Source organism: Dermacentor andersoni, chromosome 8 (genome assembly GCF_023375885.2).
Source record: "Dermacentor andersoni chromosome 8, qqDerAnde1_hic_scaffold, whole genome shotgun sequence".
Classification (NCBI taxonomy): domain Eukaryota; kingdom Metazoa; phylum Arthropoda; class Arachnida; order Ixodida; family Ixodidae; genus Dermacentor; species Dermacentor andersoni.
The window spans coordinates 133,515,990-133,533,436 of NC_092821.1; the positions used below are offsets into that span (position 1 = coordinate 133,515,990).

General features: G+C 48.2%; 1 protein-coding gene across 1 annotated transcript; it reads right to left on the reverse strand.

Annotated features, from left to right (window-relative positions):
• Window positions 1-648: 648 nt before the first annotated feature.
• Window positions 649-4,984, reverse strand: LOC129383351 (uncharacterized). The gene is made up of 3 exons (XM_055067809.2): window positions 4,640-4,984; window positions 2,162-2,293; window positions 649-1,061 (listed from the first exon to the last, which is right to left on the reverse strand). The coding sequence occupies exons 1-3, from the start codon at window positions 4,739-4,741 to the stop codon at window positions 852-854; spliced, it is 444 nt and encodes a 147-aa protein (XP_054923784.1). The 5' UTR covers window positions 4,742-4,984; the 3' UTR covers window positions 649-851.
• Window positions 4,985-17,447: the final 12,463 nt, after the last annotated feature.

Here is a 17,447-nt window from a genome sequence, read left to right on the forward strand (position 1 = left end):
TGCCGTACACAAGTGTTTGGCGATGCGTCGTACTGGCTTCCTTGCAGTTGGGGGCAGGTGTGGTCGCTGTTGCGGGCTCCACATTCGCATCGTCGTCAGCACAAACGCCTTGCTGACGCTAACGTAAAACTAACGCCAACAAGCGGGGGCCTCAGAAAATCGCCTGGAACTATCATAAGGCGGTCACAGCGCAGGATCTCAAGGGCACCCAATGATCAGCAGAGGGAAGAATAAAGCTGAACTTGCTGAAACTGGAACCACCAGGTTCCAGTTTTGGTTTCCTCCATGCCCCCTTTGGCATCCACTATAGGGGGCGCTGCAAAAGAGTGCCAAGTGATGACTTGTTCACATTTAGTGCTTGCGGTGGCGGCGTGCTTCCAGTGGCATCCGTGCGACAAAGGTAGACTCGCTCGCTCTACGTGGAGCAGGTTCACAAACACGTATCCACGAGTCCGAACTATGCGCGCCCTGTGTCAAGCAGGAAGTTGAGACGGACGATCAAGTACGATGCGTGTATGGACGAAAGAAGAGACTGGCGGGCTAGTTGGTAGCGCATAATTCGAGGTAAAGCGCAAAAGAACACGCAAGACGACAGAAGGAAACGAAGACATCAGCGCTTCTAACAACCGATTGTTTATTGCGCGCGATTACTACATACGTACAATGGTACAACAGGAAGAAAACAGGGTGGTCTGCCTAACTGACCGCGTTACTCACGGTCAGTTAGGCGGGCAGCTTCATCAACGGCTGCTCTGGAAAATGCAGGACGCGCGACCAGAACTGTACTATATTTCACCGCATTCCACGAGAACCCGGCCCTGCGTCGAGGACCAGGGCAGCAGGCGGCGCTCTTAGGGCGCCGCGCTTCTTACGCAGACATCCTCTTTAAAAACCGCATTCTGCCTCCGGAAGGACTCCACCACCCTCTTCACCGCCTTCAATCGGCTGTTGCGGTTGTATCTGTTGAGGGACGTACACGCATTAGCATAGTCGTCGTAGTCTATGTCGTAGACGGCGATGCCGAACGTCACGTCGGGGTCTATGCCTTTCGCGTGGCACAACTGCGCACGAAAAAAAAAGTGACGGAAGAATGAATTGCAGTTCACTAAAGGGGTATTACGCAGCGTATACCTGCTCATTAAAAGCGAAACTAAATTTCGGGGTCTTACGTGTCCGCAACCGCGATCCGATAACGAGGCACACCGTATTGTAGGGGGATTTTGAAATAATTTGGAACACTAGGATTTTCTCAACGGGCACCCAAATCGGAGTACAGGAGCGTTATATCATTTTGCATTTCGCTTTTCATCGAAATACTGCCGAGATCGCACCCGCCACCTCGATCCCAGCAGCGCAACACCAGCCCTAGCCAATGGGAAACTGTAGCGAGGGTAGGTAGTTAAACACACACACATGATACATATTGTTACGATGACGGGAAATAAGACGGTGACTTGAACTAGAGGAAGACGAAGACTGGCCGTTGCCTGAACGCAATATACACCAGTTGTAAATATACAAGATTTTACACTCGTGGGCCTGCTTTCTTTCTGCAACATTTTGGTGGAGGTGCTGTAGGGGCGGGTGGCTGTATATATATATATATATAGTCATGTCATAAGAAGCACACAAACACTGACACCAAGGACCACATAGGGAAAATTACTTGTGTTTAATTAACGAAATAAAGAAACGATCAATTAATGGAAATGAAAGCGGATCCCACAACGATCCCACAACCTTCGCGTTTCGTACGTGTGGTGGCGCTGGCTAACACACCCGGGTTTCTAATAGGAAACATAGATAACCGAGAAAGTGGACGGGGAAACGGCGCCGCGGTAACTCGATTGGTAGAGCATCGCACGCGAAATGCGAAGATTGTGGGATCGTTCCCCACCTGCGGCAAGTTGTTTTTTCATTCACTTTCGTTTCCATTAATTTATTGTTTCGTTACCTCGTTTATTAAACACAAGTAATTTCCCTTATGTTGTTCTTGGTGTCAGTGTTTGTTGGCTTGTTGAGTGCCAGCGATGGATATTCGAAGAGGCCCACTACCGATTGCCGCTAATAATCAATAAGTGTTTATAGTGGTTGCTGCCTGTATGAAGCGGTGCAGCTAGGCGCGTCAGAGGTTTCTAGAGAAGAAACGTTTCTTGTTCACCTTGGCGGCAAATGCCTTCTCGTTGTCGTAGACGAAGGTGCGATTCATGCTCTCGATGTAGGTAATAACGGCGTAGTGCTTTTCCGAATAATTTAACCGAGCCCCGGCGCCAGAAGAACCGCCGGGACACACCTGAGAAAGCAAAGCGCGAAAGCAAATCTTTAGGGTGGTATGCATCCGGGTCGGTCACTGCATCACCACGTGATGGGTAAACACCCCGGAGACAGTGGCAGACGCGAGAGTGACAGCTGCTGTCGTGTTTGGTGTGTCCCAACTTTGAGGTATGTACCCGCCCCCCCCCCCCCCCCCCCCCCCGTAAGTACGAACGATATTGAAGGAGAACGCGTTACCTCCGAAGGTCCTATCTAAATAGGAAGCAACGCGAGCACCGTTCTTTTTAGGCAACCACTGCCCCGAATTTGACGAGGTCTGTTACAATTAAATAGAAATGTTCAAGTTTGCCGCCTGCACAGCCCATATTGTTTTTATTTTAGGCGTCAAGAGTGATATACAAAACTGTTGAAAATTAGAACATTAAAAATGAGAACTTAAACAGGCGAGTTTTTAATACTGTAACTATGTAATAAACAATGAAATCACAACTCTGCAAGCTGCAGCTATATTATATATCTAACAGGAGAAAAGTGATGTATTTTGGACCGCTTTCAAGTACACCGCTAATCTGTGGGTGAGAATTTCGCAAACCTTCGTAAGCATTGTCAGCTTTCCCGTAACCTAAACTTGCGAACAGAACTTATCCGCTTTAGATGTCGTAACAGATGCATATTACAGAACTTTGTTATGTGTCTTTGTGTGATGATTTATAGATTTGTAAACTTCATGGTTAATCCTTCTTTAAACTTAAACAATTTGGGCTACTTTCGTGAAACATTTTCCAGTCCCAAGTCAAAGTTCTGCTTCCTGCAGTCGATATAGTGCGGCTTTCCATTTTCAAACAAATTTGATTCAGATTAGTCAAGAGATATTGTCTAGTCAAAAAAGTTATTCGCTTTACATGTATATCTAGAGGGAAATCTCAGTCATCCCCGACCGAAAGTTACATTTTAGGCGACCATTAAGAAAGGCTTTCTCGCTGACTGGCTGCCACCATTTAGAGACGGGCATTTAGTTTCAAGCATCGATTACGCAACCATAGTTCATCGAACCTCCAAAGCATGCTCTAAAATGAATTCGCACCTTTTGGGACTTATCTTGTACCCAACAATTATCTTCATCTATCTTGCGTCCCTTTTGCTTTCGTTATAAAGCTGCACCCCTGGTGCTTTCCTAATCTACAACTCCGCCAACGCCCCGAAATCCTCCTGTCCATCCAAGGCCACGTCACCTAAACGGTTCAGGAGGTGTAGGGACACCTCCCTCCTAAATGTCCGGTGTCGTCCGGGGTCCGGTGTCCGGAACACAAAGTCGTTAACATCGGAGTGTGGAGCGCTTCCTATAAAGCAGGAGACACGCGGCACGATTTGGCGTCCGGCCCGACGTGCGGCCCTGAATGCTCCGGCATGCGGCATACGACGATTCGGGGCACACGGTGCGTGCATCCGAAAGATCGAGCGGCGCGTAAGCTCCGCCCAGATACAGCCACCCCCAGCTTGACTTCATATCGACGTCTAGAAACGCAATACAAACAACTCTGCACAACACTGCTTCGCTTTACGCGAACAGTGTCAATAAAATTATGCCTCTGCGCGTGACAGAACACTTCACGACGGTGCGTTGTCCACTGACGACTTCGCTAACAGCCAGCGACAGGGCCGGCAGGCCTGGCTAGGCGGAGGCCGCGGCCGACGGCGCTTACGATCAAACCCGAGCTCGTCGAAGAGCGCTTATTTTTGCCAAAAGAATTGACACTGTACACTTAGGTCGCCCGTAATTAAATTCAACTGGTTTACTCGACGCAGTCGTTGCGAAGGGCAAACGTGCAAGCGAAGTTAGCAGCCTCGCTAAAACGGTCGGTGTGCGCTGTCTGCCTGCGAAATGCCCTCGCGTCGCGGCTCCCGATCCCGCGAGTAGCTTGGTGTTACTGTACTAGGCGCTGCTTTGCATAACAGGCACACGTTCGAGATCATTTTACTAAACTGGTAACTATTTCATGTCGGAAACAAACTGCAGCAGGCAAGGGAAAAAAGAACAAGACTGCGAGAAACCGGCCAGCCAGTGCCGCCGCCGTGGAGGGAACGTCAGAGAACGTCACATGCCAGCCGCGCTGTCATTGGCTGCGGCCAGACGACGGTGCGGTAGTCGGACGCGTCGGACGATGAAAATCTGCCCGGCATGTCGCACGCCGGACGTCCGATCCGCCGCTTGGGCACGGCAAAACCGGCAAAACACCTCGATTCCGGCTAGCGTTTTGGCGCGTCGGACGCCGTATTGGACACCGAATCGGACCGTTTGTCTCGCGCTTAAATGTTCGAGCACGCCAACAAAAAATTTGGGACCCTATACGTTACGGTCGCTTACCTCAGTGTAGCTGCCGAACGACTCGATGTTGGGGTCAGATGAACAGCGCTTAAAGAAGTCGACTAAATCCGGGAGCAGAGGCTCTGTCCAACGCCCCTTCATGGTCACTGACACAAGCCCTCTAGTGTTCGCGCCCACGGCTAAGGGCTCGCGAAGGCTGAACACGGCGGTCGACTGCAAAGAAGACGAATTATCATGCGCATATACATATTCTTTAAAGTTACGTTTATAATGTACACGTCTTTGTACGCATATGTTGGAATAATTGAATTCTGGGACTGAAAAAAAAAAAAAAAGAAGTTTGGATTACGTTATAAGCAGTGGCGTAGCTATAAGTCTTCTGTCACCCCCCCCCCCCCCCCCCCCCGGGTGTAGTCGAGGAAGCTGAGGATATTAACAATTTCCGGGTGTCTTCAGACGTTTATGACACTTTCGAACGCTCGAGTCAGATTTTTTTTTCTTTTTTTTGTTGCAGAAGCTGCATTTGGATCACAAGCGCTCTTATTTCGTGCAGAGAATCCCCTTTGGGTCACCCCCGATGTTCTTTAAATGTTACCTCGGTGGAAATTGTGGACAACGTGCTAAATTCTGCTCCGCTCGTAAGGCACAAACCTAAGGCTCCGGAGTGGTTGCGCAGGCAATGTTTTGCAAGAGCTGCAAATAACCCGCAGATTTTTTTTTTTTTTTAGCATTTACAAAACACCACTCACAACCTGATCCTTACTTTCGTTAAACATAAACAAGGTGCCTCGTTTAGTTCCCCTGGCACACCGGGATAAGCTCATGTAACGCATGAAAAAAAAAAAGAAGAAAGAGGATTGAAGGAATATTTGTAGCGCTCTTAATTGGGCCAGAAGAGTTCAAATGTTGCAACCCATTGCGCTTAAGATGACCATCGTTTACATTAAATATAAAATTTTAACGCAGAGTTATTTCGGAACATTGGAAAACGTAGAGGATAACGGCCGCGTCACATTGGAGACACTTGCATAACTTTTTTTTGAGTGCATAAGCTGTGTTTGTGTGCATAAGCTAACTGACGCCCTTGTTTGCGAGGCAGTTGGGCGTCGCGCATAAGCGTGTGTAGAGTGAAACGTGTGCCAACCAGGTCGAAGTTGTAGTCCGGGTCGATGTCATCCGGAGGAGTGTCGTCTGGGTGACGCGTTGGGGGCATGACGACGCAGTGCGGGACCGTGTTGTCGCCGAACCGGTAGTGACCGAACGCGATGATCAGGTACGGGGTGAAACCGAGGTTCCTGTTTCGCGACCACGGACGAAAACAAACAATAAGGAAGATAACTTAGTCCAAGATGCATCCTCGAATGCGAGTCGAGAGAAGAACCCAAGTAGCGCGAAGTGCTTTTCAATTTGGAAATTGCCTGCTCGAAATACCTTATTTTCTATCCCCTTGAGCTGTTTGAATAGCGAAATTTCCAATTCGCACAGAATGCCGACATTCAAGAATAACGGCTTCTTAATGTAGAATGGTACACCGAACATTTTCTCACTTCCGAGCAATATAAAATTAAAGAGGTTTTGGTTCTCGTTTGGTAACAAAGAGAAACTGAGGGCTCAGATGCGTGATTTCAAGCACGTACTACCGTTTATAACCGGACCTCTAATCAAGTGAAGAGCTTGTAAATGCCAAACAATTGACAGATGTTCGTACCTGGAGCACCATCGCGATGACATTAATGAAACACAACGGCACCAAGGCACCAGATGCGTGTAGTGGTGTGCTAGTTAAAAATGGCAAATCCCGCTGCTACGTCGCCGCCGATCTCCCTAAAGCAATTCAAATGCAATGAGATTGTCCGCATAGTGTTTTGCTTTGTCTAAATTGAGAAAACTATTTCTTTTTTACAAGAGGCCTGCAGATGAGGCATCCTGATTGAAAGATATCGAGCAAGAAGTTGACTGCTCTATGCGCAGCAATCACAGCTTCACTGAAGCGCAATAACTCATAAAAGACCATAATTTGCAATTTGTAGTTCTCTCCGAAGTCTCCAGGAAGTGTTACTTGAAACAGTGAATTCTGGAATCAAATAAAAATCGAATAACAATGATTATTCGAATCCGTATTCGAAATTCGTATTAATCGCACATCCCCAACATTCAAGGTGGGCTCATTACACGGCACTTGAAAACATTACAGCGGCTGGATACGCGTTAGCGCACCATTAAAGTTGGTGGTTTGTCCCATGGCATTTTGTACCACATGACATCGAAGCCAAAATACACCAACGATGAGGCAACTCATAGTTGAAAACTGTGTATTCATTCTAGCCAGACGGTGGGAAGCGAAATGTTGACACGAAAGTTTGATAGCGATGGTTATCACAGTTTCATTTCTTGCAGTCCATCACCGCTAAAATCGGGTTAACTTGCCACAAAAAGCCACCCAACAAAGAAAAGTCCATGTGTCTTCATCAACGATTTGATTTTAACTCCTAACACTGGAGGTGTTAGTCCCGGCGATTGACCAAGCGCACGTTATGCAACCATGACTGGGCTAAAGCGTGTTTCAAACTGACGTGAAATCCGCGGCAAAAGCCAAACTCCATTCCAGCTCCGGTTGCGGCATAGCCAGCGCCGTGATTGAAAAGTTGCCCCGCGCCCTCTGAGTGTCAAGCAGCCGATTCATCGCCTGCGTGGAAAAAAAAAACAGAAAGGTTAAAGCCGATCTACAACAACTCTCAGCAGGCATGCCGCTAAACAACGACATCGGGCATATTTCTCGTTGAACCGTACTGGTTACTGGACCTATTCCACTGACCCGCAGCTAGTTAACGGCGATGGATCCAAAAGCGTCGCCACACACACTTTATTGATTTTTCCGATGACGTTTCGTATCATTTCGCTTCAAATGTGCGATACGTGAAACCGTACCTTAAGCGTGGCGATGGCCGCTTTCGTCTGGCTTCGAAGAGCCGTCGCGGGTGTGTCGAGGATACCGAGGTGGAAGATGCCCTGTTTCCAGAAGGGTGCAAGTGGACTGGGGTTCCTCACTTTCAGAGCGTCCTCCGCCGTCGCCAAATAGCTGCAGTAAAGAAAAGATAGAAAAAACATTATGACTGACAGGCATCGTAGCTATTATCAGTGGAGAACACCAGTTATATTCCTAGTTGTATTCTACTCAGTGAAAGGTGTATTGCTTCTAGTCCTCGACAAGGCGTGTTGGATGCTTTATTCAAGGGGCACTGACATGATCTCGTGGGCTATAAATAGCGTGTGCTCACGTCACAGCTCGAAATTGCCGGACAGCAATCTTCCATTGCAATGAACCACCCAAAGCCGACTGACCACGGCTGAAAGTGCACAGAAGGTGCCAGTCGACGTCGTGCTCACATTTTTACGGCAAAGCTGTTTATGGCTAGGCTTCCCGGCATTTATTATTCTGCGTGAACAAAAAATGTGGTCCGATGTCGAAGACAGTGCACAGAGGGTCCAAGCGCAATGGTGCTTATGCCCCTGTGGACTCCGGGTGTTAGGCTCGGGGCCTGTAACACGCCCTTCAACTACCCTTGTCCCTCCTGCAGGCTCAACGAAGTCCCAGATAGAAGGGTAAGGACAGATGATACGATCGGATCTTAGCTCAAAAGGCCGAACCGCATCGGTCATGTTCACGTCCGCACCACTCTCCCTCTTAGGCACGAATGCCTGACACTTAGTCAGGCATTCGTGCCTTTTTGTCAGCCTCTTTGACAGAGATTCTTTGTATTTTATTTCTGTCAAAATAAACATTCATTCATTCATTCATTCATTCATTCTTTGTCGGTGTTCCAAGCGCTTGCGTATCTAGTTTCCTTTCCTTCCGCTTTCCGGTGGTGGCGGTACCGTCGATACGTAACGCGTGTCTGCTATCCTCCGCCTCGTCGGGGTGGTGGTCCCGCCGTCGACGCGAACATATATAAAATAAAAACAGAAGGACAAGTTGCCGTTCTCCATTTTTGAATTTAACTTCTGTCGTCGCAATGGGGAGGACCCGTATAGTCCAGACTCCCGAGGAGCAACGCGCATAGGAAGAGCGACGTCTCGTGTACGTTTGACGTTTTGTGCACGACCTCCACGGATAGTGTTTACCACCCTCCGGCGACGATAGCATTCTCGTCTCTGTTTCTGCCGTTGCTCTTCGTAGGCGCGTTGCAATTACACGAACAGGTTGCAATTTATTATAGTAATAACAGAGGTGATACGAGAAAGTGTGTGCGTATACCTATCATCATGATGAACACCGATCACGACAATAAATGTATTCCTACCTTTGTTCAAAACTCTGTCACCTCTGTGTAGTGTGTTAAACAGCTTCGCTGGTCATCCACCTTCACAGAGTGGAATGTAATGATTTTTTCTCGATACGAGATGGCTTTCTGACCAGTTGTAGGGTGCTCCATGTCCGGTGGCAGTAAAACGAGGAAGAAGCAGGTAACGTACACGGACTTTTTCAGCCTGCCGAAGGTAGCGGAACACCAATGCGAGGGCTCAAAGTCCTTAAGAGCAAGACGACGCGGTTTTGCGGCTCGCGCAGATAGAAGCATGCGAATTTCGACGCAGCGGGGCCCGACGTTCAAGTTTGTGGCGATCCCTTTGTAACAGGCAATTCCATAAGAAGGTGGCTGCAAACTAGGCTACGTGTCAATCATGGGAGCATGCGCGGTGAACTGAAAGCAAAGATGGGTTAGCTAAAATTTAGGGAGCACCACAAATTGAGGGAGGCTAAAATTGCGGCCACTAAGAATTAACACTTGGGGAACTAAAATGGCTGGCGAAACCTTGGGACACTTGTAAGCGCTTAGGGACACTAAAAATGGCTCCGGCCGCTCACTCAAATGCGAAGCCGACGCCAAGGCTTGTACGTTTGTAAGCGCGGTGGTCGAGGAGGAAAGTGTAGAGGCTGTTGGTGTAGGTCGCGTTGTCGGTGAGCAGGTTGCGGCCTCCCTTGTACAGCGACTCGAAGAAGATGTAGTCGCACAGCGAGTCCGGCGGGAAGTGCAGACTCGTGAGGATCCTATCGCCCATGGTACACACCATGGGCTGCTTGTCGATTGCTGCGCAGGAAGTGTTCGTTAGGAAAACACAGCAACGAGCATCTTCCAGACGTAAATTTCAACAGTCCACACACTTTCTCTAAAATGCTTGCGCTTCAGTGCCTCAATTTTGACTTTTTATTTTCTCTGTGTACGGTTTATAGAAGTTCTGCGATGGTATCGACGGGCGGTCACTTCAGGAGATAGTTTCGCTTTCATGAGATTTCACGTGACTAACACAACGTTGCTATTATAAACATTGTAAGAATTACAGCTAGCTGTCGGATTCGCCATCTTGTCAGCCGTGATTGGCTCAGAGGGCTGCTACAGCTTTCGTCATTTGCTCAAAACTTCAGCATCACAAAATTCGAGACGCCGCGGCGCCTAGTGCTAGTCGCGCAAAGCTTCGCGAAAGTCAAATTATCTCCAGAAGCGATCACCCGGGTACACTAGCTCTGGAGACAATGCGTATGCTGCAACATATAATTTAAATTATGGGGTTCTACGTGCCAAAACCACTTTCTGATTCTCAGGCACGCCGTAGTGAAGGACACCGGAAATTTTGACCGCCTGGGGTTCTTTAACGTGCACCTAAATCTAAATACACGGGTGTTTTAGCATTCTGTCTCCATCGAAATGCGGCCGCCGTGGCCGGGATTAGATCCCGCGACCTCGTATCAGCAGCCCAACACCATAGCCACTGAGCAACCACGGCGGGTACTGCAACATATAAGTGATAAACAAGCGTAAGTATCGACAAGCTTCATATAGACTCCATTGCCTTCCTATAGGCAATATAGTATGAAGCTTACAGAAGCTCTACAAACAAGAGCCAAAGCTCATCGTGTAGACCTTATAAGCATAATATTAGAAAGCCTGTAGATCGTCTGCAGACTTCGCTTTGATTTCACTGGCGTTTGTGGTCTTTTGATTTTGTCTGTATCATGTAAAGAATTCAGCAGGCGCAAGTCGATAATAAACTCCCGCTTGCTGAGTGAAATTTCACTCATTCAAGAGATGAAATTTCACTCATTCAACTGTAACCACTTTCCAATCAAATCTTTAGCCACTAATGCGGTGTGTGTTTTTTTTTTCTCGCCGGTTAAGACCAGCGCGGAATCTGACAAAGCTGTGTTCGAGTTCTAGGCCTCCACATTGACGCAGATCCTGATTGAGCAGCACGAATTCGCAACATCGCTCGGACGTGGCATCAGATACTGTACCTAGTTTATCGTATCGCGTCCAAAAGCTGGGGCAGTGAGAAGCGGACTCTCCGTCGTCTCGTGACTGCTCTACTGATCTCAGGTACTGTGCATACGGCTGGCTGAAACGATACAGTCTGGCTGAAAAGCAACGAAAAAAAAAAAAAAAAAACTCGAATCTCCCAGCCACGAACCCATGAGGGTTCTCACCGACCTGCCGCATTTCACACCTTTGCACCGTCTTGCCCAAACGGCCCTGGATGAATCCTAGACTGCTAGCATTCCGAACAGCCGATGAAACCGAACAGCTGAGACTGCCAAGCATTCGCATCAATTCCCACTAACAGCAACGATATTCGGTCGCAACATCCACTCGTTTCTACACCTGTCCATAACCTCGACGCCTCTGCTCTCTTTTCCTGCTCCGTGGGATTGTCCCCTGACCGGGGACTTTGCACCGATTACCCAAAACATGAATGCCGATCACGCAAGAGAGGCAGTTGTCTTAAGCAAGGTGGCACGAAGTCAAAGTTCGCGACGCTTCTCCCCTTCACGGTGCTGTCTACATCGAACGTTGCTCTTGGTGACGACGCTTCAGCCATAGCCTACTATTGCCCACGTACCGCCGCAGCCTACTCCTCCTGCCGCCCGACCTGCAAAGACCCATTAACGACGGAACTCGCTGCGATATCCGCTGCATGCGACGCCGTCCTCAAGCCTACTTTTGCAGCCTTCACTCATCATACTGTTTACACATACTCGCCAGCCTCCATAAAGGCCTGCGCCCGGTTGGACTCGCGCAATGATGCTGTTCCTTCGGCACACCTGGCGATGTGGATAGCCGACGAGGCTGGCCACACTGTCCGCCTCACATTGACACCAATTCACTCTGGGGTCAATGGCAACCGAATAACAGACTCTATGGCAAGAGAGCTTTTTTCCTGCCCCTCGGAGAATTGGCCATAGTGCCGGACGACCCATACCCCATCGCCCGGACACATTCCTGGTAGAGGCGAAGGAAGCTCGAAGGACTGTGCTTCAGAACATCCTCTCAGAAAATCCTACGCCTCTGCCATAGAAGTTTACTCGTGCGGAAGCCACACGCATGCGTCGCATCGTCACGGAGACAGCAGCAATACCAGTCCGCCGTGCCAGGATGTGCCTCCAAACCTTGCAACCAGCCACTTGCCGCTCCTGTCCAAGGAACCAGCTACTGGATCAGAAACATATATTCTGGCTCTGCTCGGCTTTCGCCGAGCATTGTAGAGGAGCGATATCCACCCTCCCTCCTACCCTGAGTCCTCAGAATTTCGGCGCCTCGCCTCTTCCCACTGGTCCGGAGCGAGAGACGGTGCCTCACAATTTCCATTTCTACAGGACTCAACGATGGTCGATAATATCTGAACTGACCTCCTCCTTTGTCGTTCCCCCCGCCCTAATGGATCCACGTCCTAGTAGCGGAAACGTTTTATCGTTACTTCAATAAAAGTTTGAACTACAACAACAGGAAGCAAATCGTAATGTTAATCATTGCTTTTGGTTGCGAAACATATAGATGCTCACTATTTACCTTCTTAACGTTATGCATTTGGCAGGACAACGTAATGCGTTGAAGAAGTGTGCCTTAAACAAATTTCATATGTTTAGGCTCCGCACGAAATGTTGGCAACAACCACAACTCCCATCATCTAAACATAACTTTAGACAGCCTACTTACCTCTCTGCCTGCATTCTTATCTATATGTGTCTTTGTCTACCTTTGTGCCTGTCTATCTAATCACCTGCCTGTCAGCATGTCTCTTACTTAGTATGTCTTCCGATATAAATCCTATTAGCAGCATGCAGATCAGGTTTATAACGTGTGCCTAAACCCATGTACACGAGCGTTTCTGCACTTTCTGCAACCCGCGACGCGAAGCTCAGCGGCGCAACACCATAGCTGCTAAACTACCGCGGCGAGTTAGACTTGCCTTCATCGTATATTGACGGTGTGCCAGAGGGCGCTCTGGTAGTAACTGGGAGCTCCGTGGTCCTATCAGGGGAGGTCTTCGTGGTGGTATCACGAGCCTCTTTGGACGCTGTGGAGTCAATAGTTGGCACTGCGGGGGGCGTCTTAGTGACAACAGACGCCGGCATCCTCGATGTGGCCGGCGCCATGGGAATAGGCACTGGATCAGGCGGAGAACTGTCAGAAGAACCACCGCCGAGCTCCGGGAAGTCGAGCTCTTCCGGTTTGGAGGGAGCGTCTTCTGCGAGGGCAACGCGTGGTTATGTTGACGTGAATTAAACGTTCCTTAAGGAAACGGTCAAGGGGGGTCGCTCGCTGAAACCGATGTAAGGAAAGCATGTTAGAGCCCTAACTTTGCAACCGCACTGCGTATACGCACCAAACTTTGATATCGTTGTGTAGAGGGAGGAAACCGTCACTCTGAGATACGCGTGTCGTGGGCGCAGATGGCGCCTTTGTCGAGCCACGCATGACGCAGTCGGTGCTAAACTTTAGCCTCTCGAGCGGCGTTCAAGGAGGCGCAGCTCGCCTGCGTGTTTCTCGTCCCAGAAGGAATGGTGGCGTTTGAGAGCACTCACTACGGTCATAGCATTGTATGACTTGTCGAACTCAAACGGTTGTTCATGAGGAGTCATAAGACCTGCAAACATGCAATAGGTTGCATGCACGGCACGTGACAACCTGTATCGACAATGTGTCCGACAATGTATCGCACAACGTGCATCAGAGTTGGCCGGATCCAACGTTTGTTTGTTTTTCATGCAAGTCTGTCAACTTGACATGCCGTGCTCAGCATTGCTTGGCGTCCTCGTATAATTTATCTTTCTCTCTTAAATGCAACGAATTGTATTCAACTTGTTCCAGCAGTTCTCAAATCAGAGTAATCCTACGTGTCACGTGCGTTTGAATGAATCGAAAATGAATCATCATTGTCACAAAGCTTACTTTCAAGACGTCATCGCGAGAGAGAGAGAGAGAGAGAGAGAGAGAGAGCAGGACAGAGGACGACAGATTCCTAGTGTCATTACCCTGTATTAAGTCAACGCACGTAGAAACTCCGCAAGAAACTCGTGAAAGAGGGAAAGGGGGCTCACCGTAGGTGTCTACGAATACCAGTGCGGTGACTGAAATGCCGATCAGAAGCAACATGGTGATGCACAGCACCATTGCGGTCAGCCACACGCTGCCCCCTCTGCGTAAAAAAAAAAAAAAAAAGAAAAATGAGAATAGCAAACCGGGTCACGTGGGCGCACAAGAAAGAAGGTGACATCTGAGGAGGAAACTAAGCGGCCGACCTCATCCTACACAGTGAAACTTGCGCAACAAGTGACGCTTTCTGCCACAACAACGTGGTCGCGTGGTTACCACAGTGCCACGCAGGTCGAGACGTCCACTGTTGAGTTTAACGTTCGGAAACAGCACAGTGGGTTCGGAGAGATGCCATATATTGGAAGGCTCCGGATTATTTTATTACTCTATGGATATATATATATACATGGGTGCCGCCAGTTTCCGTAGGCAGTGGCGCCATCTGTTAGCAGTCCACATGCTATGAGCAGCCAGCAGGAGCGTTTCTTGAACTTTAGTCCCTTCGAAATGCAGCCGCCGCAGCAAGGTATCGAACCTCCGACATAGCCTTCAGGAGCAGAGTTTTCCAGCTACTGAGCCAACGTGGCGAGCTATAAGTGGTACAGTAAAAATGAAAGGCCTAACGCCTTAATCAGCTAATCATCACGACGCTGTAAATGCTCACCTTTAATAGTTCGCAGTTTTTCAAAGTATTGAGAGTTGATAGCATGGTTTGGCGTTGCACTGGAACTCCCCGGAACCTGCTGTAACTACGTGCGGGTGGGATATTGGTTCGAAGCATGCCACGAGGCAACTTCTGCTGTGGCGAAGGAACAATGCCCTGGCCTCTACCAGGCGTCTCATGATGCAGGCGTCATAAGTGCAGCAAGCGAGGGCGTAGGCGCGGCGAAACGACGATGCTTGATGAGAGATTGGATGAGAGCGACGGGAAATCGTCAGCACTAGTTAGCGCCAAGGAGGTTTTAAAAAAATGGCTGGAATGGAGATGACCTTTCATATGTGAAGTCGGACCACCTCAATATTACGATAGGCACGAAAAGAAAAAGAAAACGTTAACGAATAGCGGGAAACATACGAAGCGCTTTCCTCCTACTGTGTGTTATTTAAAGGACGATCCGTTTTGCCGTATAGATATTGTTCGACGTCTTCCTCTTGTCACACTGGTTTAAAAAGGAAGCCTAAACGTCTAGCCAAGTTTTATGGCATATTATGATATAAAAGGTAACATTTCAGCCGAAGACCATGGCCTTTATTTTCTAGTTAGCCTAGCATTTACAGTAACTGACCAAAAAGGAAGTGAGCTGTGAACGTATTTCAGCTGTCGCGGTTCTCTTTTCAGTATAGATGCACAGGCGAACTCTGGGTTCCCCTGCGCTGACACCGAACTGCGGAGGGTACAACTCGGGCAATTTTTTTAGCCTCTTGGTTAGCGTCCAGTGAAATGGTAGATTCATAAATACCACTGGCCCCGGTACCGGTGAAACTTCATACCTCGCTATTGTAAGCCTACAATTAACGGTTTATGATACAAGGCGTTTTATTGAGAATCTAGCGTTTCACGACTGTTCTTCGCCCTCTGCAATTGCCAAAACCCTGACGAGTAAATCAGTCAATGCCATAAAACCTGGTCAGAGAAACTTTGGTGTTTCAATAATATGCGGCATTCACCTAGCGCACAAAAAAAAGATGATCACATCGACGGCCACGCGAACGACAATGTTAGTTCGCCATAAATGCGCATATAATGGATAAAAGATTATAATCCCGTCGCACATTGAACGCCAAATGAACAAGGTTTGTACGAATCCACTTGCTCGCTTATATAATTTGCATGTCGGCTTTGCTGCAGTACTGACAGCGCGCGCCCAGACTACGGCGCTAGATTTTCTTCCGGAGTGTGAAGCTCTACGGTTTACTCGCGACATATATCTTCTTTTGGAGCGAGTGAGGCTGCCCGCCTATCTGGACCGGTCGACAAAGCTCAGATAGCCTGAACGGTTGCTAGCATGTAGCTCGTTTGTAGTTAGTGTTACCCACATATTGAATACATTATTTAATTCGTCGCGTTAGCAGCTTCCGAGTGTAAAAAAAAAGGCACTTGTGTGAAGTGTGGGAATCCGGTCACGTGGTAGAGGTAGATAGTGGATGGGAGAGCTTAAAACATTGTAGTATGTATGTATGTATGTATGTATGTATGTATGTATGTATGTATGTATGTATGTATGTATGTATGTGCAAGAAAGTGCAAAAGCGATTGTCTGCTGAGATTTAGGTGCACGTTAAGAACCACACTGCAGGAGGTCAAGCTCCCTCCACAATCGTCTTGTACAGGGTGCACCTCATAATCATGTTGTCGTTTTGGCACGTAAAACCCGAGAATGTACTTTTAACGAGCCAATCATTATGACACAAATTACTTTTTCTTTCCTCGCCACACTTGGTTCCGGAAAACTCGCGACTGGGAGTTCTTAGGGTTTACGAACACGCTGCCTCGATAGTGCGGAAAAAAACGGTATCGGAACATAAACAGAACATCTTTAACACCAGCGCCTTTATTTGTCTAAAGTGGGACAGAGTATAATACTGCGGCCGAAACTACAAAATAGGCACAATTCCACCTTAAATTGCGACGATTGCTCACTTTATCAGCGATGTTCAAAAACTGTTGGAACAAGATAGCCGTGTCATCCTGAAACAATGTAGTAGAATACCGATAGCCAAGTTATCAATGTACGCCGATCCGTTTTTCATACACCAACATGAAGTCGTGGTCTTGCAATAATTTAGCTCGTGCTGAATCTTCACCATGCAAACACTTGAGCTGGCGAATTGCTACAGTATAATCTATTACAGTGTCATGGTGCTCTGAAACAGCAACATTACAACAGCGTCGTCGCTCACACGTCTGCAAGCAACTACTTCGGTATTCTTCTGACAGCAACCCTATCATGGTCTGTCCACACTGAAAAAAATAACAGCTAACGGATCACGCACGTTCAGTGATCTAGAATGTAACCTTGCACGTATCGTTGTTGTTGTTGTCGTCGTCGTCGTTATTGTTGATGATGATGTTGTCGTCGTTGTCGTCGTCGTTGTTGTTAACGCGAAGTTTTTTTGACCTGTTTTCCCTAATTCCCTGGCGCTGCTGCTGCTGTTGTGGTCTAGCTCGCAGCCGCCGCTTGTTTTTTTGCAACACCACCAGATGGCGCTCGCCTCCGTGCATTCTGCGGGAGCGAACTAAAAACCAGAGAGGCTGGGGCAATCTCGCGGACGGGGGGAAATGGAAAGGATACCTGCTTTGATTAACTACCTAAGAAGAAGAAACGCAATCAGGAAAGAAACATTTGATGACGGCAACTCAAAGGGAAACTCTACTCTTTGAAGCGAGATGAGGATACCTACGAACGCATAATTATGAAGCGAGCTACAACAAGGAAGAAGCCTGTGCATGCTGTGGTAGAGCTATGGAAACGATGGAACAT

Excerpts from the sequence above, each read along its gene's own strand:
- LOC129383351 (XM_055067809.2), bottom strand. The coding sequence starts at position 4,741 with ATGAAGGGGCGTTGGACAGAGCCTCTGCTCCCGGATTTAGTCGACTTC. Across the intron at positions 2,294-4,639 it reads CGTTCGGCAGCTACACTGAG|GTGTGTCCCGGCGGTTCTTC; the intron begins GTAAGCGACCGT and ends TTGCTTTCTCAG. Across the intron at positions 1,062-2,161 it reads AGAAGGCATTTGCCGCCAAG|TTGTGCCACGCGAAAGGCAT; the intron begins GTGAACAAGAAA and ends TTTCGTGCGCAG.